Consider the following 23229-nt stretch of genomic DNA (forward strand, 5'->3'; position numbering starts at 1 on the left):
TTTATAAGTACACATTCTTATTTTCAATGATAGCCTAGGAACAGTGGGTTAACTGCCTTCTTCAGGGGCAGAACGACAGATTTTTACCTTGTCAGCTCAGGGATTCGATCTCGCAACCTTTCAGTTACTAACCAAACATTCTAACCACTAAGCTACCTGCCGCTACCTCACACACACAGCCATATATGTAACAGTTTAGCTTCAGTCTCTCTCCTCACCCCTACCTGGGCTCGAACCAGGGACCCTCTGCACACATCAACAACAGCCACCCTCGAAGCATCGTTACCCATCGCACCACAAAAGCTTTGGCCCTTGCAGAGCAAGGGGAACCACTACATCAAGGTCTCAGAGCGAGTGACCGATTGAAACGCTATTAGCGCGCACCACCGCTAACTAGCTAGCCATTTCACATCGGTTACATATACAGCATATAGACACATACTGTTCATGCGTTTACACAACAAGCAAATAAGCACGTACCCACACATTCACATCCAGGGGTGTGTCAGAAAATGACTGGTCCTATACCACAGTGGATACAGTATGATAATGTTAGCTGGGCTGAGCTGGGCCAGACAAGAGCAGAGCGTTCCAACAGAGAGAGGCAGAGCAGAGGGAGGCGTGAAGGTTAATGCCTACAGGGTACCGCCATCGATCTGACCCTCAGTGCCCCGGTGACTAACATCACTTCAGTAACTCAGTTCCATTTTGGTTTTGGTTCCCCCCACTCCCTCCCTCCAAAGTGATAGACATGGGGAAACTCTTGTGATTGTCTTTCTCTTATGTGATTCTATCCTAACTTTGTGACACTCCATTGGCTGCTGGCATTGAAAACCTGTGTTTATGGGTTTGACAAATTGTTATAGTATGACCGCAAAATGAGAAGAGGTTAGAGAATTAATCCTGTGTTGATAAGTGAATTGGTCATCACTGCTTTGGCGCTTCACTTTCAACTGTAATTCAGTATTTGTCACCTCAGAAACTCCTCTCTCTCTCTATATATATATATATACAGTGCCTTGCGAAAGTATTCGGCCCCCTTGAACTTTGCGACCTTTTGCCACATTTCAGGCTTCAAACATAAAGATATAAAACTGTATTTTTTTGTGAAGAATCAACAACAAGTGGGACACAATCATGAAGTGGAACGACATTTATTGGATATTTCAAACTTTTTTAACAAATCAAAAACTGAAAAATTGGGCGTGCAAAATTATTCAGCCCCCTTAAGTTAATACTTTGTAGCACCACCTTTTGCTGTGATTACAGCTGTAAGTCGCTTGGGGTATGTCTCTATCAGTTTTGCACATCGAGAGACTGACATTTTTTCCCATTCCTTCTTGCAAAACAGTTCGAGCTCAGTGAGGTTGGATGGAGAGCATTTGTGAACAGCAGTTTTCAGTTCTTTCCACAGATTCTCGATTTGATTCAGGTCTGGACTTTGACTTGGCCATTCTAACACCTGGATATGTTTATTTTTGAACCATTCCATTGTAGATTTTGCTTTATGTTTTGGATCATTGTCTTGTTGGAAGACAAATCTCTGTCCCAGTCTCAGGTCTTTTGCAGACTCCATCAGGTTTTCTTCCAGAATGGTCCTGTATTTGGCTCCATCCATCTTCCCATCAATTTGAACCATCTTCCTTGTCCCTGCTGAATAAAAGCAGGCCCAACCATGATGCTGCCACCACCATGTTTGACAGTGGGGATGGTGTGTTCAGGGTGATGAGCTGTGTTGCTTTTACGCCAAACATAACGTTTTGCATTGTTGCCAAAAAGTTCAATTTTGGTTTCATCTGACCAGAGCACCTTCTTCCACATGTTTGGTGTGTCTCCCAGGTGGCTTGTGGCAAACTTTAAACAACACTTTTTATGGATATCTTTAAGAAATGGCTTTCTTCTTGCCACTCTTCCATAAAGGCCAGATTTGTGCAATATACGACTGATTGTTGTCCTATGGACAGAGTCTCCCACCTCAGCTGTAGATCTCTGCAGTTCATCCAGAGTGATCATGGGCCTATTGGCTGCATCTCTGATCAGTCTTCTCCTTGTATGAGCTGAAAGTTTAGAGGGACGGCCAGGTCTTGGTAGATTTGCAGTGGTCTGATACTCCTTCCATTTCAATATTATCGCTTGCACAGTGCTCCTTGGGATGTTTAAAGCTTGGGAAATCTTTTTGTATCCAAATCCGGCTTTAAACTTCTTCACAACAGTATCTCGGACCTGCCTGGTGTGTTCCTTGTTCTTCATGATGCTCTCTGCGCTTTTAACGGACCTCTGAGACTATCACAGTGCAGGTGCATTTATACGGAGACTTGATTACACACAGGTGGATTGTATTTATCATTATTAGTCATTTAGGTCAACATTGGATCATTCAGAGATCCTCACTGAACTTCTGGAGAGAGTTTGCTGCACTGAAAGTAAAGGGCTGAATACTTTCGCAAGGCACTGTATATATATTTTTTTCTCACTCTCTTGTTGGGCCTAAAGGTGACTGAAGGATCTTTTCAGAAATACACTTTGTACTCTAAAAATAAGAATTGTTTGTTGTGTTGCTTTTAATTTCAATTTCAGAAGTCTGCTTCTTCTCTAATTAATTGATATCAAAGTATGTATGCCTGTTGGAGATTGTAGGATGTTTCTCTCCTACTAAGTCACACACCATGAAGTTATTATCTATTCCTTTCTGCACTCATGTCTTCATGTCTTCATGTCTCCATGTCTTCATGTCTTCATGTCTTCAACTCCTCTCAGTTTGTCACACATCCCCTTGTTACTTACTGTATCTAAAGATAAAAAAAAAAACGATTCTCTTTCTTCCCTCCCCTTCATCCTCTTATCCTCTGTTTTCCTCCCCCCTTCTCCTCCCCATTCCCCCTTCCTCTCTCTCTCCCTCTCTCTTTCTCTCCCAGGCGAGTGATGTGCGGTGCGAGTGGTGTGTGTGTTTAGCGAGAGCGTGAGCCAACGAGTGAGAGCAGTGTGTGTGGAGTGAGCGAGTGCAGAGCGAGCAACTCACACGGAGCATGCCTCTGCGTCCTGCAGCCGGCAAACATGAGCCACCCAGCTCTCCACAGCAGGACCAGCACACACACTCACACCCCTACACACACACCAACGGCAGCCAGGGGGCCAGCTCTGACAGCGGCAGCTCACGGGAAGAGGACAGCGGCATTCCCGTTTCTGTCAGTGTTTTCTCTTTCCGTCCCGCTCGGGAGCGGAGCCCCAGTGCAAGAGGAGGCATGGCGCAGGACAAGGGCAACACGTTGGTGATCCGCATCGGAATACCGGACCTGGCACAGACGGTGAGTTACAGCCTCACTTTCATACTGTTGGACTGTTACTGTTACTGAGGAAGAGAGCTACTGGTGCCTCTCTCCCTCTATACCATTCTGTTGCATCTATATTCTCCTATCCTCTCTCGCTGTTCCCTATACTCTCTCTGCAGCCTGTTCTCTTTGTGTTTCTCAGTCTTTCTCACTCTCCCTGTCTTCTTCTCACTGTCTCTTTCTCTCCCTCTCTATTCTATATCTATTTTTCTCTCCCTGTCTTCTTCTCACTGTCTCTTTCTCTCCCTCTCTATTCTATATCTCTTTTTCTCTCGCTAATAAATCTCTACCTCTTCATTAGGTCAGCTGCAGCTGACTTTGACAACTGGGCTCTTGACAACTGGGAGAGGGGGAGGGAGGAGTAAACCGATGGATAGAAAAGGGAGGGAGAGAGGACGGGAAAGGTATAAGGAGACAAGTAAAGGTGTAGAGAAGACATGTGTGTGGCATTGTTAATTCAGAGAGCAGGGGGAAGAGTTTTCTCTGAACTGTCAAGCTTATATATTCTGAGTGTGTCCTATGTGCACGTCATTTGTGTATGTGCATGCATAAGTGATGTGGAGGTGTTTCCCCTGGGGCTTGGGGGTGGGGATGTCTCCTGGGATGAAGGTTCACTGTTTCAGGCTTTGACTGATATCCTAGGCCCTGTTCCCCTGTGCTCTGGCTCTCTACCTGCCAGCTGCCTGCTTGCTACCTGCTGCTGGTTGTTGTCTGGCTAAATGACTGCAGAACCCCTGCTCAGATCCCTTCAAGCATTTCTCACACCTCACTATGCATGGATCCCTTCTCTGAGCTACTGTATGTGTCTGAGTGTGATCATAAATGTGTGCCTGTGTATGTGTCCCTGTGTGTGCCTGTGTGTGTGGCAGATGTTGGCAGTAGGTTGCAGAAGGTGGCAGGGGACAGAGCAGATGTCCAGATGCTAATAAGGCTGTGTGTGTTTCAGCCCCCCCTCTTCTCTTTCTCTCCCCTCTCTCCTTTCACCAGCCAGATGGACTTAGAGCACAGGGCCTGAGTGACAGACTGACAGTTACTAATGAGAGAGAGAGATGGAAAGAGGACACTCAGGACAGGGAATTCCCTTATCGTCATCTCCCTCTCTCCACTGCAGGGCTGTTTGGGCCCGTAGAGGTTGGAGAAGGTTGTACTAAGTTGATTTATGGTTAATGGAATCTATTAGCCTTCACCCACACACATGCTATTGAAATCAAACTGCACTGGAATGGTAGAAAATATAATTTCTGTGTTTGTGAAAAATCTATAGAGAGCCATGTAAAAGGCATCCCAGCCAGGTTTGATTGTTGTACATGAAATGGTACTCCTATGGCATGTTGTGGCAGGTCATGTGTAATATAATTCTTAATGGAGGGAACTCTATGTAACTACAGTATATACTGTGTACAATGCTGTAATCCCAATGGTATTACAACTAAAGTATACTGTTGTATGAGCCTGAGGCCAGAGTGGCTGTTACAATAATCATCATGCTTTATTGCTTCATCTAAACCATTAGGAGGTTTAGGAAATGTCTGACCAGAGGGTCAAGCTGAATCAGTACTTCACCAAAGGGAACAAAGCCTAGTAGGGGAAGTAGAATTATGGAAATGTTGTTCCCTGCTTGTCCCTCCCACACGCTCACACATTCACTACGAGGTCGGGTTTCAAACAACGAAAGAAAAAGAAAGTTAAAGCAGAATTGAATCGGTAGTCAGCGGGAAGGAATGTTATGTTATTTACATCAAAGCCCCTGCAGATGATCGTAGATGAGTCATATGACTTATTAAAGTGTGTGATATGAATTCACTGAGGAAGGAATTGACTCAAATGTCTTTCTAAGAATGAATAATAGAGTAATGTGAATGTAATAGAGTCCCATAGTTGTCTGGTCAGGGACAGCTAGCTCTGTAGCAGAATCCACTGGTCAGGGACAGCTAGCTCTGTAGCAGAATCCACTGGTCAGGGACAGCTAGCTCTGTAGCAGAATCCACTGGTCAGGGACAGCTAGCTCTGTAGCAGAATCCACTGGTCAGGGACAGCTAGCTCTGTAGCAGAATCCACTGGTCAGGGACAGCAAGCTCTGTAGCAGAATCCACCGGTCAGGGACAGCTAGCTCTGTAGCAGAATCCACTGGTCAGGGACAGCTAGCTCTGTAGCAGAATCCACTGGTCAGGGACAGCTAGCTCTGTAGCAGAATCCACTGGTCAGGGACAGCTAGCTCTGTACCAGAATCCACCGGTCAGGGACAGCTAGCTCTGTAGCAGAATCCACCGGTCAGGGACAGCTAGCTCTGTAGCAGAATCCACTGGTCAGGGACAGCTAGCTCTGTAGCAGAGTCCACTGAGAAAGAGGGTGAGGGTGCTAAAGTGATACATAGCCCATGTTTCTGTTTATATAGAACAAGGCAAGGCATTCACTTTTCATTACCGTGGTACAATACAACGTTACAGTACTGTGGTGTTGCTACTGTCCTGGTATTGTTTCTACTGCTGGTCAATCTGTTGTAGATTACACATGAGAGACTGGTTGACTATGTGATCATTATTATGGTTGTGGTATTAAGTATTGTTATTTGGGCCATTGGCTACCCCTGAATATGTTGATCATATAATGTAAACTCCCTTTTTATAACGCCAGCCATCTTGTCCCAATATGTTGTCTTGTTGGCATATTATCTTGCTGTAGGTGTTGGACTAAGAGATGCAAAGTTCCGGGTTCGATTCCCATTTGCATCCGCTCCCAAATTCACTGCAATATTATCTGTTTAGATCCTGGGGATATTTTGCACTGAGTGTAAAATGTAGCGTTGGCATCAGTGCTGTAGGGTTTTCCTAGCTGTTGCCTGCCTAGCTGAAGAGATCTAGCCTATTGAAGCTCAGACACTGCATGCCTTATGGTCAGCTGGACTGGGGGGGAAGATAATGAAGATGGGAAAAGAATGGAATATGGAATGGAATAAATGGAACATGGAATACACATGGAATTAACAAACATACAAACATACTTGCCTGTGCTCTGTCTGTACCTCTCTCTCTCTCTATATATATATATATATATATATATATATCTCTGCCTCATCCCTCGTTCCCTCCACTTCTCTCTGATAATACTGTATTACTGATGATGATTAATGTAGCTCAACTACAAGGGCTCTAAACTGACTGCTGTAATTAACCATCATTAATTATCTCCCTCTGTTTTAACTCCATTATTCTCTATCTTTTTGACTCTCTTTCTCCCAGACCTTTTATCTGACTCTTTTTGTCCCTGTCTCTTTTCTTCTCTTTTCTTTCCCTATCTATTTTATATCTCCCCCCCCCCCCCCCCCCCACCCCCCACACCTCTCTCTCTCTTCTACTTTCTACCACAACCCTTGTTTTTAAGCGTGCCTTGCCTGTTCTTCTGGCTCAAGTGTCTCACACACACACACACACACACACAGAAATCTCCTGGCAGTGCGTGTCTCCTCTTTAGTAAGCACCTCACATCCCCCTGTTGCTATTTTTAGTTTCTTTCACAGTAGCAGTGGCACGAGACAGAGTTTCCATCTCCCTCCCAACTCTCTCCTGCGGCCCTTCATCTCCCTCTCTCTCTATACCTCCCAACTCTCCCTCCCTCTCTCTCTCCATATCCCTCCCTCTCTCTCTCTCTCTCTCTCTCTCTCTCTCTCTCTCTCTCTCTCTCTCTCTCTCTCTCCCTCTCTCTCTCCATATCCCTCCCCCTTCCCTCTCTCTCTCTCTCTCCCCCTCTCTCTCTCTCTTTCTCTCTCTCTCTCTCTCTCTCTCTCTCTCTCTCTCTCTCTCTCTCTCTCTCTCTCTCTCTCTCTCACTGTCCCTCCATATCCCTCCCTACTCAATTGGCAATTAAAAACATTGATAAAACTACATCTTATGGAACAATGCAGACTGTGAGGGGACTCACACACACACAGGCACACACACGCATACACACACACACACAAGCTAGCACACACTCTACACACAAGTAGACTGTGGTATTGTTATATGGTGATATTGTACATATTTTGTTGTGGATAAGTAGTGGTGTAGTACTGTTTTATTTTAAATGTATTTTAAACTTTTTTTGTGTGATGTGTTTGGACCCCAGGAAGAGTAGCTGTTGCGTTGGCAGCAGCTAATGGGGATCAAAATAAAACCAAAAATACAAATTGTTGTCCAGATAGGGAGGGATGACCCAGCATAGCCCAGCTCCCCTTACTTCTTCCTTCTATCCCCCCCTTCCCTCTGTTTTTCCCTACCCGTCCCTCCCTTCATCTCCCTACCTGCTTCCCCATCTTCCAACAGCTGCCTTCATACAAAGAATGAGAAATAGCGCGAGAGTATTAAATAGTGAGAGAGCAGTGGTGCTCAGTGCCGTTTAAGATGAGGGAGGATATATATATATTTTTTATTTCTATTACAGCATATTGGATGACTGTCATTCATATTCCATTCACCCAGTTCAATGTAATAGTGATAGGTTTAGGCTACTACATGATACTCAAATTTCCCCTATACCCATCATGAGGTTGCTACAACCTAGCCTATGAATGAAAGTTTCCAATGTAGGTGCAGACAGGTTGAGAGACAAATTTGGGGTGACAGAAAGTGACAATAGGACAGCCAGTGACACATTCAATACCGACTTGCACACTCTTGCCTGCATCTAGATGATATAGGGTGTAATCATTAGTCCAACAGTTGCAAATGAGACTTTTTATTGGACAAATTCAGATATGTTTATCCTAATTTTGTTCCGTTTGCTTCGGTTTAAGACATTTCTTTCAACAGAATCGGCAGAATGAATACACCCCTGATCACGTGTAAACACAGTTCACTTTCATTGCAGCCACGTTGTATTCCTTTTCACATCTATGCGCTCTCCTCCTCTCACATTTTCCCTTCGCATGTGGACTTCAACGTACAATACATCAGATGTATGTGACCAGGTGAAAAAACCTTTCCAAGCTCTGACACACACACTTATCCCACCAGACATGCCACCAGGGGTCTTTTCACAGTCCCCAAATCCAGAACAAATTCAAGAAAGCGTACAGTATTGTATAGAGCAGAAAAATTAACAACAAAAATTAACAGCTCAAATTAACAGCAAACCTGGTTTCAAAAAACAGATAAAGCAACACTTCACGGTACATTCTCTTTCTCCTATTTGACCTAGATAGTTTGTGTGTATGTATTGAGATGTAGGCTACGTGTGCCTTTTTAAAATTGATGTAGTTCTGTCCTTGAGCTGTTCTTGTCTATTTATGTTCTGTATTAAGCCATGTTATTTGTGGACCCCAGGAAGAGTAGATGCTGCTTTTGAAACAGCTAATGGGGATCCTAATATTCTAATTCTAAATACCAAAAAGCCAAACCATATAATAACCGCTACACACAGCCTACATCATTGTCACCATATTAACTAAAGTAACACCATAGTCAACATAGTTAATATAACTAAAGTGTTATTAAACCCACTACAATCATGCAGTAATGTTAGTGTACAGTTGTCACGCCCTGACCTTATTTATCTTTGTTTTCTTTATTATTTTTGGTTAGGTCAGGGTGTGACGAGGGTGGTATGTGTGTTTCGTCTTATCTAGGGTTTTTTGTATATCTATGGGGTTTGGCAATTGTCTAGGTAAATGTAGGTCTATGGTGACCTGAATTGGTTTCCAATCAGAGACAGCTGTTTATCTTTGTCTCTGATTGGGGATCCTATTTAGGTTGCCATTTTTCCTTTTTGGTTTTGTGGGTTATTGTCTATGTTTAGTTGCATGTCAGCACTCGTGGTTATAGCTGCACGGTCGTTTTGTTATTTTGTTCAAGTGTTCTTTGTTTTAATAAAATAAGAATTTATTAATCTCATGCTGTGCCTTGGTCTCATCGTTATGACGAACGTGACAACAGTCAGTAAGCATTTTAGTACTTACTCTCTCTTGCTTCTCCTTCAGTTTGGAAGAAATTGATTTGTTAACTGTTCAACTATTGTCTTTCTCTCTCTTTGAGTCAAGTACTCACCACATTTTATGCAATGCAGTGCTAGCTAGCTTTTGCTTTCAGTACTAGATTTTTTTCCCCAAGATGGCACAGCAGTAAGATGTTTTTGTCCCATGTAAATATTGTCTTTTTCGGAGGGTTTTGTATAAATTTCATTATATTTCAATCACTTTTTCCATTTTCAAATTAAATATACCTTCCTGCAACCAGCCTCACCCAATGGGGTACGGATCTGCTATTTTCTTTAGACCTTATAATCGCAACCTCCATCAGAAGCTAGCCAGCTAATTAGCTACTAGCTATTTAGTCATTGTTAGCCACTGATGGCGGTCTTTACCTTTAGCATGGACATTAGCCGCTTTAGCCCAGATAATACCTGCCAGTCTGCAAAGTGCGATATCAGCCCTGAGCATATAGGACTGCTTTCTTTCCCAGTACATCACCGGATTCCTGCAGCAAGCTCTGGACCATTACACCAGATCTTTGCAGCTAGCTAGCTGCTACCGAGTGGCTATTGTGGCTAACGCCCTTGTCCAGAAGCATGCACTAGTTAGCCTCAAGCTAGCATCGAGCTAGGCCCATCTCCCGGCTAGCAAACGAAGTACACCAACTACAATACTTCTCTTACCAATTTGGCATGGACCCTTTGTCGACACGGCGCCCCGACGATCCATCGCGACTGGTCTGCTGATCTGCTCATCTAATTCAGCCAATGTGCTATCCCTGGCCCGCTAGCTTCCTGAACACTCTATTGCTGCTCATTGGACCCTATGATCACTCGGCTACACAGCTGATGCCTACTGTACTGTTCATTAACATGGTACTTCATTTTGTTTACCTGTCGGCCCCAGCCTCGAACTCAGGCCCTGTGTGTAGATAACTGACCCTCTCTGCCCATTTATCGCCACTGTTGTTATCTTAGACCCGTTGTCTTAGCTCTCCCAATCAACACCTGTGATTGCTTTATGCCTCTCTCTAATGTCAATATGCCTTGTATACTGTTGTTTAGACCAGCTCTCATTGTTTTATTTTACTGTGGAGCCCCTAGTCCTGCTCATCATGCCTCAGATAGCCCCCTTGTCCCACCCCCACACATGCGGAGACCGCACCTAATTTAACTGGCACCTCCAGAGATGCAACTTCTCTCATCAATGCCTAGATTTACCCCCACTCTACTCGCACCCTACCATACCCTTGTCTGTACACTATGCCCTGAATCTATCCTACCATGCCCGAGAAATCTGCTCCTTTTATTCTCTGTTCCCAAAGCACTAGACAACCAGTTCTTGTAGCCTTCAGCCGTACCTTCATCCTACTCCTCCTCTGTTCCTCTGGTGATGTAGAGGTTAACCCAGGCCCTGTGTGTCCCCAGGCGCTCTCATCTGCTGACTTCTGCAACCTTAAAAGCCTTGGGTTCATGCATGTTAAAAACTTCTTAGGGCTAGACGGGACAACTTAACATCAGGAGCCTCCTCCCTAAGTTTGCTTTATTGACTGCACACTCCTTCAACCCTGATGTCTTAGCCGTGTCTGAATCCTGTCTTAGGAAGGCCACCAAAAATTCTGAAATTTCCATCCCCAATTACAACATTTCCATCAAGACAGAACTGCTAAAGGGAGCAGAATTGCAATCTACTGTAGAGAGAGCCTACAGAGTTCTGTCATACTATCCAGGTCTATGCCCAAACAGTTCAAGCTTCTACTTTTAAAGATCCATCTCTCCAGAAATAAGTCCCTCACTGTTGCCTCTTGTTATAGACCCCCCTTCAGCTCCCAGCTGTGCCCTGCACACCATATGTGAATTGATGGCCCCCCATCTATCATCAGAGTTTGTACTGCTAGGTGACCTAAATTGGGATATGCTTAACACCCCGGCCATCCTACAATCTAAGCTAGATGCCCTCAATCTCACACAAATTATCAAGGAACCTACCAGGCACAACCCCAAATCCATAAACATGGGCACCTTCATAGATATCATCCTGACCAACTTGCCCTCCAAATACACCTCTGCTGTTTTCAACCAGGATCTCAGCGATCATTGCCTGCGTCCGTTATGGGTCCCCAGTCAAACGACCACCCCTCATCACTGTCAAACACTCCCTAAAACACTTCTGCAAGCAGGCCTTCACCCAAATGCAGAAAGCTGATGTTTTGAAAGAGCTGCAAAATCTGGATCCCTCCCAATCTGGACATTCTCTTCCTAAAATTATCAGCCTCCATTGTTGCAACCCCTATTACTAGTCCGTTCAACCTCTTTCGGATTGTCTGAGATTCCTAAAGATTGGATAGCAGCCGTGGTCATCCCCTTCTTCAAAGGGGGAGACACTCTAGACCCAAACTGTTACAGACCTATATCCATCCTGCCCTGCCTTTCTGAAGCCATTTGAAAGCCAAGTGAACAAACATATCACCAACCATTTTGAATCCCACCGTACCTTCTCCGCTATGCAATCTGGTTTCCAAGCTGGTCACTGGTGCAACTCAGCCACGCTCAAGGTCCTAAACGATTTCATAACCACCACTGATAAAGATGCAGCCGTCTTCATCAACCTGGCCAAGGCTTTCGACTCTGTCAATCACCGTATTCTTATCGGCAGACTCAATAGCCTTGGTTTCTCTACTGACTGCCTCGCCCAGTTCACCAACTACTTCTCAGATAGAGTTCAGTGTGTCAAATCGGAGGGCCTGTTGTCCGGACCTCTGGCAGTTTCTATGGGGGTGCCACAGGGTTCAATTCTCGTGCCGACTCTTTTCTCTGTATATATCAATGATGTCGCTCTTACTGTGGGTGATTCTTTGATCCACATCTACGCAGACGACACCATACATCTGGCCCTTCTTTGGACACTGTGTTAACAAACCTCCAAATGAGCTTTAACGCCATACAACACTCCTTCCGTGGCCTCCAACTGCTCTTAAACGCTAGTAAAACTAAATGCATGTTTTTCAACCGATCGCTGCCCGCACCCACCCGCCTGACTAGCATCATCACTACTCTGGACGGTTCTGACTTACAATATGCAGACAACTATAAATACCTAGGTGTTTGGCTAGACTGTAAACTCTTCTTCCAGACTCACATTAAGCATCTCCAATCGAAAGTTAAATCTAAAATCGGCTTCCTATTTTGCAACAAAGCCTCCTTCACTCATGCTGCCAATCATACCCATACCCTCGATGTCATTTACAAATTTGCCTTCTCCACTCTACTAAGCAAATTGGATGCAGTCCATCACAGTGCCCATAGACCACCCACCACTGCGACCTGTATGCTCTCGTTGGCTGGTCCTCTGAGCATATTCATTACCAAACTCACTGGCTCCAGGTCGTCTTTAAGTCTTTGCTAGGTATAGCTCTGCCTTATCTCAGCTCACTGGTCACCATAACAACACCGCACAGCACGCGCTCCAGCCGGTATATTTCCCTGGTCATCCCCAAAGCCAACATCTGCTTTGGCCACCTTTCCTTCCAGTTCTCTGCTGCCAATGACTGGAACGAATTACAAAAATCACTGAAGTTGGAGACTTATATCTCCCTCACTAACTTTAAGCGTCAGCTGTCAGAGCAGCTTACCGATCACTGCAGCTATACACAGCCCATCTGTAAATAGCCCATCCAACCAACTACCTAAACTTGTAATCCTCCCTCTCAGCATTGTTTAATTACTGCTTATAAATCCCTTTTTCTCTCTCCATCTGTATGTGTGTTCGCTAGTGGTTCCTGTGGTCAGTGTGTGATAACTCAGACACACCTTCTTCCAGTAGGCCATGGGAAACACACCCTGGAAATGTGTGTGTGTGCGTGCGCATGTGTGTGTTCAGCGGATATTAGAAGCTGTATTTGCTCTGGGCTCTCTGACTTTGTGCCACATGGTTGAACTCTTTGGGTCACTGATGTGAGTGAGTGTTGGGTGGTTTGGGGTGGGGGGACCAGTGAAGTGAGTGAGTTTGGGGTGGGGGGGACCAGTGATGTGAGTGAGTTTGGGGTGGGGGGGACCAGTGATGTGAGTGAGTTTGGGGTGGGGGGGACCAGTGATGTGAGTGAGTTTGGGGTGGGGGGACCAGTGATATGAGTGAGTTTGGGGTGGGGGGACCAGTGATGTGAGTGAGTTTGGGGTGGGGGGACCAGTGATGTGAGTGAGTTTGGGGTGGGGGGACCAGTGATGTGAGTGAGTTTGGGGTGGGGGGACCAGTGATGTGAGTGAGTTTGGGGTGGGGGGACCATTGATGTGAGTGTAAGTTGAGCTATCCATGGTTGTGTATGAGTGTGCATAAGATATAGTGAGAGAGTCGAGATAAAGAGAGAGGGAGGGGGTAAGAAAGAGAGGCATTGGGAGAAAAGGAGCGATGTAGTGAGACTGGGACAGGGAAAGAGGGAACAAACTGATTTGTAAGTGTGTGAGTGTAATTATTTGGTGAAATTGTAATGACTTTGGCAACATTTTCAACAGCCTTTTACCAACCCTTAGTAAACTTCTGGAAAAAATTGTTTGACCAGATACAATGTTATTTCACAGTAAACAAATTGACAAGAGAATTTCAGCATGCATATAGGGAAGGACACTCAATAAGCACGGCTGAGAGAAATTGATTGATTAAATGATTGTGGGGGCTGTCTTGTTAGACTTCAGTGCAGCTTTTGACATTATTGATCATAGTCTGCTGCTAGAAAAACGTATGTGTTATAACTTTACAACCCCTGCTATAATGTCGATAAATAGTTACTTGTCTAACAGAACACAGAGGGTGTTCTTTAATGGAAGCCTCTCAAATATAATCCAGTTAGAATCAGGAATTCCCCAGGGTAGCTGTTTAGGCCCCTTGCTTTTTTCAATTTTTACTAAGGACATGCCACTAACTTTGAGAAAAGCCAGAGTATCTATTTATGCAGATGATTCAACACTATACATGTCAGCTACTACAGCGACTGAAATGACTGCAACACTCAACAAAGAGCTGCAGTTAGTTTCAGAGTGGGTGGCAAGGAATAAGTTAGCCCTAAGTATTTCTAAAACAAGAAGCATTGTATTTGGAACAAAACACTCACTAAACCCTAAACTTCAACTAAATATTGTAATAAATTATGTGGAAATTGAGCAAGTTGAGATGACTAAACTGCTTGAAGTAACCCTAGATTGTAAACTGTCATGGTCAAAACATATTTATGCAGTAGTAGCTAAAATGGGGGAGAAGTCTGTCTATAATAAAGCAATGCTCTGCCTTAACATTATCAACAAGGTAGGTCCTACAGGCCCTAGTATTGTCACACACATTGACTACTGTTCATTTGTGTGGTCAGGTGCCACAAAAAGGACTTAGGAAAATTGCAATTAATAATATGCATGTCAATCTCTCTTGGCTGAAAGTGGAGGAGAGATTGACATCATCACTACTTTTATTTATGAGTGGTATTGACATGTTGAATGCACCTAGCTGTCTGTCTAAACTACTCGGACACCCATGCATACCCCACAAGACATGCCACAAGATGTCTCTTCACAGTCCAAGTCTAGAACAGATTATGGGAGGCACACATTACTACATAGAGCCATGACTACGTGGAACTCTATTCCACATCAAGTAACTGACGCAAGCAGTACAATTTCATTTAATTTAATTTTCTTTCAAAACGTATAAAAAACACAGTATGGAACAGCAGGGACTGTGAAGCAACACAAACATTGGCACACACACACACGCAACATACGCACTATACATACACATGGATTTAGTAATGTAGATATGTGGTAGTGGTGGAGTAGGGGCCTGAGGGCACACAGTGTGTTGTGAAATCTGTGAATGTATTGCAATGTTATAAACATTTTATAAACTGCCTTAATTTGGCTGGACCCCTGCTTTGGCAGCGGCTATTGTGGACCCACAATAAATACAAATATAAACATGTTTGTGCCAATAAAAATTGATTTCAGGAGACCTAGAAAGAGAATGAGGAAAAGATAGGAGAGATGCAGTATAGTCAGTTTGTCAGTTTTCTGTTCAATATTTCAGTGGTATCCTGTACTGGCTGTTCCTCCTTATTCTCTTGACTATGGGGATTATTGTCTTCATGACTCCTGGAGATTCCTACTGTAAACTGTGTGTGTGTGTGTTCCTAGATTCTGGAGACCAGGGGATGTTGTCGACCTTCCATCCTGCCAACTCCCCTGTGGCAATGGCATAGACTAAGATATTCATGGAGCTAGAGGGGGTTGAAGGAGTGTTAAGTAGAAGTAGAATAAGGACTGTGCAGTAGAATGTAGGCTTACTTTATGTTTCCCTTCGGCATATGTCAATTATGAGCATGTCTCATTTATGTATATACATTTACACATGTATGCTTGGGGGATAAGTGGGTGGATGGGAGGGAGGGATAGGCAGGTGGATGGGAGGGATGGGTGGGTAGATGGGGGAGATGAGTGGCTGGATGGGAGTGGTGAACGGGTGGTGGAATAAGGGGTTGGGGTTGTTGTATTGTTTTTCTTTATGTTCTCATATCTGATCATCTATAAATAAAGTACTTTTTTTTTAAACATGCGCCAAAGTGCCAATTTCAGTGTTGCTGTTTACTGTTGCTATTACCTAGTCAGTTGAACAACTGAATGCATTCAACTGAAATGTGTCTTCTGCATTTAACCCAACCCCTCTGAATCAGAGAGGTGCGAGGAGCTGCCTTTATTGACATCCACTCATTGGTGCCCGGGCACAGTGGGTTAACTGCCTTGCTCAGTGTCAGAACAACATATTTTTTACCTTGTCAGCTCTGGGATTCGATCCAGCAACCTTTTGGTTACTGGCCCAACGCTCCTACCCGCCAGTCTACCAGGTAGCCTATGCTATTTAATAAACTGTAGTATCAGTCCACAATGGAATAGGACAGAATATTCCGTGCCCCCAGACCAATTAGAGTTGATGACAACGCAAAGAACATCAATAACCGACAGAGCTTGAGACGAACACATGCAGTATTAAGCCATGGAACGCCTTGATTGGCCAGTGAGGGGCCAAGCCCTCGTCAAACCTAGTTGGTCTTTCATCAAAACTCCGCCATTTTGCTCTATCAGCTATTGGGCTCATAATAACAGCTGTGAAAATAGCAAACATATTTCTGACACAACCTCGGACCTACAGCGCTACCGCCAGCATTTAGATTTACCATTGCGTTGTTTGTTAAAATAGATCCCTCTGTCAGATTCCAATCCTTCTGCATTTAAATCAGCATATAAGTCATGTTTGCCTGTAAATTAGTTGAGAGCTGACAAATCCATTATTTTAGGTAGTAAAGCGCAGGTCAACATTACAACCTCCAACCATTAATAAACCATTTAATACACATTTTAAAAAACATTCCGAAGGCCTCTACTAAGAGGTTGGATGATTGACATTTACCTACGAAGAAAGTTCCTTCATCTAAGGGAAGTCAATAACACACATGTTGTGTGCGTGCCTGCATGTGTGTATGTAGGGACAGGGTGTAAGAATACAGGTAGTCCTTGTGTCATGTCTTCCTTGTCCTGGAGGTTTCAGAGATAAGGTCCTACTTGAGAATTTAGGGTACGTTCATTGAGTACGTTTACATGCACACTAATAATTCAATATTAAATTGATTATGGCACAAGGCCAAGTATGGCATTAGTCATGTAAATGCCATACTCTGCTTATCTTAATCGGCATAAGGTCATATTCGTAGTAAGCATACACGGATTAAAACACCTGATTTTCTGAGCAATCTTTCAAATGATTAGAACATGTAAACAAACACCTTCATTGGATTTCCAGTGGTGCAGATCAGATCGAATACACATGTGCCAGCATCAGGTAGTGCAATCCTCCCTCTTACTGTATGCACGAGTGAAGTGAGTATGCATCTTATAAATAGTTTTTGCATACAAACTTTACATGTCCGAACTCAAAATCAACAATTAATTTGATTGCTGATTTCCTGCATTTATCAGGTAGCCTAGCCTAATTTCAGATGTGTCCATGTAAACAGGATTATTAAGGGAATCGTTCTTCTTTATGTACATTTTTAAACAAACTATTATATGTGACCGACCCAACTCGATTCTGTCTTACGTAGCAAAATTTGGAATCGCATTTTTTACATTGGATAAAAGTAGAGACTAGAGCTAGAAAAATGTATGTCATACACTGCAGTTGAGGAACAATGGGAAAGTCAATCTGCTTTGAAAGTTGATGAAGAAAATTTCCCTGGAATGTTTTGGTATACTTACTGGAGAGAGAGTCTTTGTCTACACCCATTCAACATCGTTCACACCCTCTTAAGCCGTAGCCCCACCCATTTCTTTAAGGATTCACAAGTGAGTCCATGTGCTAAACAGAGTGAGTAAGGTAGTGTAGTAAACAATTAAAGATTTCAAGACAAAGTGATGAAAGTAGTAGCAAAAATACACTTTATCATGTCCTTGGCCTATATCCTAATCTGACTTTGATGCAGGTCATGTTGTTTTTCACATTACCGTCTCTGGTAAACACACACTATATCAAATACAATCTTATTTGTCGCATGCACAGGATACAGAAGGCTTAAATGGTACAGTGAAAAGGTTACTTTCATATTTGCATAGTAGCAATATCAAAAACAGAAAGTATCCAGATAAATATTGTGTAAATGTTTTATTATTATTAGATTATTCTTACCTACACACAATTGTCTAAATTGATGGAACATGTGAAAGAAATGCTGTAACCACCCCCCAGCCACATTTAGCTAAGTGGACTAGTAACTATTGTCAAGACATGTACACATGTTTATGAAATACAATAAATAACCGTAATCACCACCAAACACACCTTGCAAACTTGATGGGTAATCATCTGGCAAAGAGGAGTCTTTTGTCTAGCTGCTAGCTAAACAATTAACCTAATGGTGCGTTCAAGACAACTGGGAACTTGGAAGAATAAAAGATCAAATCATGACGCCAGTGACCTTCAGGTCGGAAAGTTGGGGCTCTAGAAAGAGGCCCGAGTTCCCAAGTTGAAATTCCAAGTTGGATGACCGTCAGTTGTCCCAGTTGTCTTGAAAGCACTGAAGTCAGAAGACAAACATTTCCGAGTTCCCAGTACCCAGTTTTGAACGAAGCAATAATCCCAACCCATATTACTAGCAATACAAACTGATTATCAAAGCTAGCCACCATGCATGAATCTGCAGGTAGCTAGAGCTAACCAACTAGGTTCAATGTTAGCTATCTAGCTAACATTAGGCTATAACTAGCATTGCAAATGGATTTCTGACATACAAATAATATTACTACAGTTCTTCATATCTTCCAAAAAATCTATGGTAAAAATAATTATCTACACATACTGAGCAGCTCATGTTCTAGACAGAAGCGTGCTACATGGCAGACCAATCCGAACTCATCTCTCGGCATGTCCAGCCCATCCATTTTCTCAGCCAATCATGGCTAGCTGAAGGTTCCTGCCTTTTTCCGTGGCTAAAACAACTAGGCTCCTAATTTAACAATTGTATTCGTGTTTACAAATGGCATACAAATTTGTTATTAAGGCACATGAAAATTCACATGTTCCACAAACAAACGCATTTTGAGAAAAGTAGTGACATGCGACACATGCATAGTTTAATGAAACAATATTAAATACCTGACTATTCACAATAATCATTATTTTGTAACCATGCTCATTATGTTTGTGTGTTGTCCCTCCCTCCCTCCCTCCCTCCCTCCCTCCCTCCCTCCCTCCCTCCCTCCCTCCCTCCCTCCCTCCCTCCCTCCCTCCCTCCCTCCCTCCCTCCCTCCCTCCCTCCCTCCCTCCCTCCCTCCCTCCCTCCCTCCCTCCCTCCCTCCCTCCCTCCCTCCCTCCCTATCTCTTCTCCACTCTCCATCTCTTCTTCCTCCCTCAAATTCACTCCTTCTCTCTCTAACTTCCTCTCCATGTCTCTCTCCTCCCAGTCTCTATATATCCCTTTATCTCCCCTCTCTCTCTCTCTCTCTCTCTCTCTCTCTCTCTCTCTCTCTCTCTCTCTCTCTCTCTCTCTCTCTCTCTCTCTTTCTTCACCTCTCTTTTGTGTGTGTCTGTGTGAGTGTTTGTGTTTGTTTGTCAGGTCTTTAAGGATACAGGTCCAGGGTGTGCTGCAGATGAGAGTTTGTGTCTTTTCAAGAGGATGCCCCATTAGCTTTCTGCTTGCACCCTCTGATACACATCTCTAGTGCTTTATATCTCTCTCTCTCTCTCTCTCTGTCCTTCATCATCCATTAAAATGACTATCTTGAGGCTGAGAGATGGGGAGATTGTAACATTACAGAAATAACAACAGGGCATTATTTTATGAGGGGAACTGCTGGCTATGAAAAACATTTCCCCTGTTGGTGAAAATACTGTATATACAACCTTAATTACATTTAGAGTGGCATGCTTGAGGTTATCTAGTTTTATCAGGCTCACGATCAGGCAACCTCCATATCTTATTTAAACACATGCACTGCACGCATTAACACACACACGGCCCTGTCAAATGCTGAGGCTGGACTTTTCCTAATTAAGGACAATAAAGCGTGATGTATACTTTCCGTTTTGATACCTTTAGTTGGTTTTCATTTGTGTTTAAGTGTCTTGGAGGAAAGGTAAAGTGTAGGTGTGTGTGCGTGTGCATCTGTGTGTGTGTCAGGATTTCTGTTAGGAAATTCGGTGCCGGGCATTTGACCGACAACATTTTAATTGACCTGACATTTGAAAAATGTAACGGACCCATATGCATTGATGGTCTAACCTGATTAGGGTGTCCAGTAGGGATGGGTATCGTTAATATTTTAATATCGTTAATATTACTACTCTTACCAATATTGCTTATCGATCCGGTACTTTAACGGAATTAAGAACAGAATTAACATAGCATTATTTCTGAAATGTTCAATAAATAAAATAAACAATTATTTACATCAAAAGAAACAGCAATGTTTTGAACAAATCACTATTATAGACTAATTTTGTGATGATGGAAATGTAAACAAATGAAATGGACAATATTTTCCTGCAAAATAAAATACAGTGGTATAGAACAACATGGGCGGGGCATGCAGGTAGGCTGCAGAAGACAATACAGTGGTATAGAACAACATGGGCGGGGCATGCAGGTAGGCTGCAGAAGACAATACAGTGGTATAGAACAACATGGGTGGGGCATGCAGGTAGGCTGCAGAAGACAATACAGTGGTATAGAACAACATGGGCGGGGCATGCAGGTAGGCTGCAGAAGACAATACAGTGGTATAGAACAACATGGGTGGGGCATGCAGGTAGGCTGCAGAAGACAATACAGTGGTATAGAACAACATGGGTGGGGCATGCAGGTAGGCTGCAGAAGACAATACAGTGGTATAGAACAACATGGGTGGGGCATGCAGGTAGGCTGCAGAAGACAATACAGTGGTATAGAACAACATGGGTGGGGCATGCAGGTAGGCTGCAGAAGACAATACAGTGGTATAGAACAACACAGGTGGGGCATGCAGGTAGGCTGCAGAAGACAATACAGTGGTATAGAACAACATGGGTGGGGCATGCAGGTAGGCTGCAGAAGACAATACAGTGGTATAGAACAACATGGGTGGGGCATGCAGGTAGGCTGCAGAAGACAATACAGTGGTATAGAACAACACAGGTGGGGGTGCAGGTAGGCTGCAGAAGACAATACAGTGGTATAGAACAACACAGGTGGGGCATGCAGGTAGGCTGCAGAAGACAATACAGTGGTATAGAACAACATGGGTGGGGCATGCAGGTAGGCTGCAGAAGACAATACAGTGGTATAGAACAACACAGGTGGGGCATGCAGGTAGACTGCAGAAGACAATACAGTGGTATAGAACAACACAGGTGGGGCATGCAGGTAGGCTGCAGAAGACAATACAGTGGTATAGAACAACACAGGTGGGGCATGCAGGTAGGCTGCAGAAGACAATACAGTGGTATAGAACAACATGGGTGGGGCATGCAGGTAGGCTGCAGAAGACAATACAGTGGTATAGAGCAACACGGGTGGGGCATGCAGGTAGGCTGCAGAAGACAATACAGTGGTATAGAACAACATGGGTGGGGCATGCAGGTAGGCTGCAGAAGACAATACAGTGGTATAGAACAACATGGGTGGGGCATGCAGGTAGGCTGCAGAAGACAATACAGTGGTATAGAACAACATGGGCGGGGCATGCAGGTAGGCTGCAGAAGACAATACAGTGGTATAGAACAACATGGGCGGGGCATGCAGGTAGGCTGCAGAAGACAATACAGTGGTATAGAACAACATGGGCGGGGCATGCAGGTAGGCTGCAGAAGACAATACAGTGGTATAGAACAACATGGGCGGGGCATGCAGGTAGGCTGCAGAAGACAATACAGTGGTATAGAACAACATGGGCGGGGCATGCAGGTAGGCTGCAGAAGACAATACAGTGGTATAGAACAACATGGGTGGGGCATGCAGGTAGGCTGCAGAAGACAATACAGTGGTATAGAACAACATGGGCGGGGCATGCAGGTAGGCTGCAGAAGACAATACAGTGGTATAGAACAACATGGGCGGGGCATGCAGGTAGGCTGCAGAAGACAATACAGTGGTATAGAACAACATGGGCGGGGCATGCAGGTAGGCTGCAGAAGACAATACAGTGGTATAGAACAACATGGGCGGGGCATGCAGGTAGGCTGCAGAAGACAATACAGTGGTATAGAACAACATGGGTGGGGCATGCAGGTAGGCTGCAGAAGACAATACAGTGGTATAGAACAACATGGGCGGGGCATGCAGGTAGGCTGCAGAAGGACTAACAGTTCCAGTTCTTCTGGAGAAAGATCAACATATTTGCCTTCTCTGGCAGAAGTCGGGACCTCTCCAGGCTTATTGTGTTCCCTGCAGTCGAAAATACTCTCTCGCTAGGGGTGGAGGAGGCTTGAGCACAGAGGTGCTCCTGTCACATTGACCTCAACAGTTGCCTTCCTCAGCCTGTCCCAGGTGGCGTCACTCACAGGCCTCCCTTTATTAAATCTGGGGTCCTTTGCTGTGGCCTCATGCAGGAAGGCTTGAATGTCCTCAGCCTGATAGCGCTCTGAGAGGTTCTCCCACACCTTCTCTTTGATGGTTGCCACAAACGTTGTATCTTCATGCTTCACAGTGAAGTGCTCTTCCAGTTTTTGGAGGATGGGTTTGATCTGTCCACAGGTGGCATTCTTTTCACATGACATACACAGTGTGGATGTATAGAGGATTCTCATGAGCTGGACAAACTCCTCAGCCTTATGGAAGTCCTTCAGACAGTCCAGGTTGTCCTTGGTCATTGCTTTTCGAAGTCGTGGGTCCAAGGCTGCTGCTTAGATGGCTGGATACTACTCCATGAATCTCTCTATCATTAGAGCGAGTTCCATTTGGTCTTGACATCAAGGATGAGTATCTGTTGCAGAAGGCCTGAAACAACAACAAAAAACAACATACATTTAATTACCGCACACTTGAATATTGAATTAAATTGTTTAATGTGGGAATTTCAAAATAATACTTTAATAGATTGAACTGGCTTCTTACCAAGGAGCTGCTGCTTTTCCTTCAAGACTGTTTTGGACATCGAGGATCTCTTGAACCACATGACCACTGCTCTGATTCGGGCTGCCCATTTATCAATGGAAGTCATTTTGTAGATTTTCTGCGCTGCCAGATTCAATGTGTGTGCAAAGCATCCTATTTTTAGGATGTGTAGCCTCTTGATGGCAACATCCATATTGCCAGCATTATCAACAGTCACAGCTACAATCTTGCTCGGGCTCTATCTCAAACTCTTCCAGAATGTCTGAGATTTCCTCTGCCACTCGTCTGCCAGTTTGTGATTTGTACACTGCCCTGGTGTGGAGGACCTTCTGTTGTACACT

At 44.1% G+C, this 23229-nt stretch overlaps 1 protein-coding gene across 5 annotated transcripts in view; it reads left to right on the forward strand.

Annotated features, from left to right (window-relative positions):
* Positions 1-2923: 2923 nt before the first annotated feature.
* Positions 2924-23229, forward strand: part of LOC109867613 (SH3 and multiple ankyrin repeat domains protein 3) — a 263943-nt gene continuing 243637 nt past the window's right edge. For all 5 annotated transcript variants that reach the window (XR_004204842.1, XM_031801754.1, XM_031801755.1 and 2 more), the window contains exon 1: positions 2924-3305. Coding sequence is in view for 4 of the 5 variants with exons in the window: in XM_031801754.1 (XP_031657614.1) it covers positions 3027-3305 (279 nt within the window). In the remaining variant the exon portion in view is untranslated. The remainder of the gene's footprint in view (positions 3306-23229) is intronic.

This window comes from Oncorhynchus kisutch, linkage group LG22 (genome assembly GCF_002021735.2).
Source record: "Oncorhynchus kisutch isolate 150728-3 linkage group LG22, Okis_V2, whole genome shotgun sequence".
NCBI lineage: Eukaryota > Metazoa > Chordata > Actinopteri > Salmoniformes > Salmonidae > Oncorhynchus > Oncorhynchus kisutch.